The sequence below is a fragment of the Lottia gigantea genome, assembly GCF_000327385.1.
Source record: "Lottia gigantea unplaced genomic scaffold LOTGIsca_2318, whole genome shotgun sequence".
NCBI lineage: Eukaryota > Metazoa > Mollusca > Gastropoda > Lottiidae > Lottia > Lottia gigantea.
Window position 1 is genome coordinate 6,589 of NW_008708658.1, and position 2,046 is coordinate 8,634.

A 2,046-nucleotide genomic window follows, 5' to 3' on the forward strand; every position below is an offset into this window, starting at 1 on the left:
AACACCAATTTGTAAATGCATGTTGCCATGGTTATAAGCTACTTAGATTCTAAGATGATTAAATAATGAACCTTATTTATTTCAAAAAAACATTAATCAAGGTGTAAATTGAAAATGGTCATCACATGCTGTAGACATTTTTTTTAAAATATCCCTGTAACCATATGGTTGAGAATTGGATTGTGGTCTTCTAGACAAGTAAGAGCCTTGGATTTGTATCCAGGATATTTTGATGCCAGGCCAGTGCTTCTGAGAATCGATCCAGGGTCAGCTTTCAATTTCTATCACCTAAAGAATTACTATGACAACTTACCAAGTAATGGTTGGAGTAGGTTTGCCGATTATTTTACAGGACAGTTCAGCTCGAGATCCCTCGTACCCGACAGTATCTACCATTGGTTCATACACTACTGGTTTATGTTCTGGTAATTCTTAAAACGAAAACATTTCTTAATGTAGACAAAATTATGCATGGGGCCATCAAAGGTGCAATACTGCAATATTTTTAAGAATTTTGCTTGCTGCAAACACCATATTCAGTGATATATAAGTCCCCCCTCTCCCCTTTGGCTGAACCATATTGAAAACAGATACATTAAAATTTGAGTCTCGATTGTATGTGCAAAGCAAAAGTAAAAATATTAAGTCTTTGGACCTACCCATGATAAGTTCTCTCATCATGACACCAGTCTCTCCTTCTTTCCTGAAGATGGCGCTGTCTCGTGAAAGACGTCCAATTGGTAAGATGTCTTGTTCATCCTCCTGTAATTCAAAACAAAACTTTTAACTTTCCAAAGTCACATCGAGGCCTGTTTCACAAAAACTCAAAATGATTTTAGTGTTCCAGTCATCTGATTGGTCCGTCTCTAATCAGTTTTAAATCTGGCTATTAGAGCCAATCATTACAATTTTTGTGTAACTGTGTCCCAGTCTATAAATGCTTTGATGGTGTCTTCATCTTTTGTGAAGATTTTCATTTGAAATATAAAATTCTTTTAGATACAAGCAATGACTAGCTTTTACTAAACAGATCATGTGAAAAAAAAAACCAGCATTTACATTGAAAACTTAACTTAAGATACTTTTAGTGTTCCAGTTGGTCATCTGATTGGTCAATCACTAAAAGCAATTTTAAATTTAGTTTTTTTTATCCAATCAGATTACTAAGTTAAGTTTTGGAGAATAAGGTACCAGGATACAAGTTAATATCAAAGGCATAATATACATTTCACTTTGTCCAGAAGGAACTTACCTTGTGTCTCTGTCTGTCTCTGTAATCTTTATGATGTTCTTTAGATAGAGGTGATCTTCGCAATTTCTTTTCAGCAGATCCCTGTCAAAATAATCAGAAATTACACTTAATATAAGCTTACAAGTATTGTAATGTAATTTGATGATGGAATGTTACAGACAGACATGCTGTTTTATTATACTAAATATTACAATTTCAAACAAAACAAAGGAGATATCTTTGGTCATCAATGATATTCATGACGCAACTGGTTTTAAATTTTCATAGCCAAAATCTACATCACGTAAACTCAAAACAAAGTCGACCAAATCAAAACTCTAAATATAACTCATTTTGATCAAAATAGACAAAATAGCTCAAACCATTTTGAACTAACAGCTCTGTAGATCACCTCCAAAATTATAAAAATATTCTTGCCTTTTTTACAAGTTTGATCAATTTATTTTGGTTATCATTTTCATAGCCCACTAATTTTGTAATTTGTATATGCCTTGAATTTCGCGTATTGACTTTTTTAATTTTAAAAAGTTTTAACTGTGTCCACAATCCATTTCCTTTGTTTTATTTGAAATATTGGAAACAAGACTTGTACTCACATCAATCTCGTCTGTTGATGTCTTGTGTTTCGGCTGAAGGGAGGCAAAAAGCAAACAATTAAACAAAAGCTATCACAAATTATCACGACAGAACACCACAAAATATCACAAAATATCACAAACAGAGAGCTTCCAGAGTCAACAGTGAGTGGTAGATTACAAATATTAAAGTTGGCACAAAACATTTTGAATTTTAGA

The 2,046-nt window shown here is 32.9% G+C and overlaps 1 protein-coding gene across 1 annotated transcript; it reads right to left on the reverse strand.

Annotated features, from left to right (window-relative positions):
- Positions 1-309: 309 nt before the first annotated feature.
- LOTGIDRAFT_176638 (hypothetical protein) lies at positions 310-1,418 on the reverse strand (the record flags this gene model as incomplete). The annotated part of the gene is made up of 4 exons (XM_009055105.1): positions 310-431; positions 660-762; positions 1,253-1,333; positions 1,374-1,418. 4 exons carry the CDS (start codon positions 1,416-1,418, stop codon positions 310-312), a joined length of 351 nt encoding a protein of 116 aa, XP_009053353.1.
- Positions 1,419-2,046: the final 628 nt, after the last annotated feature.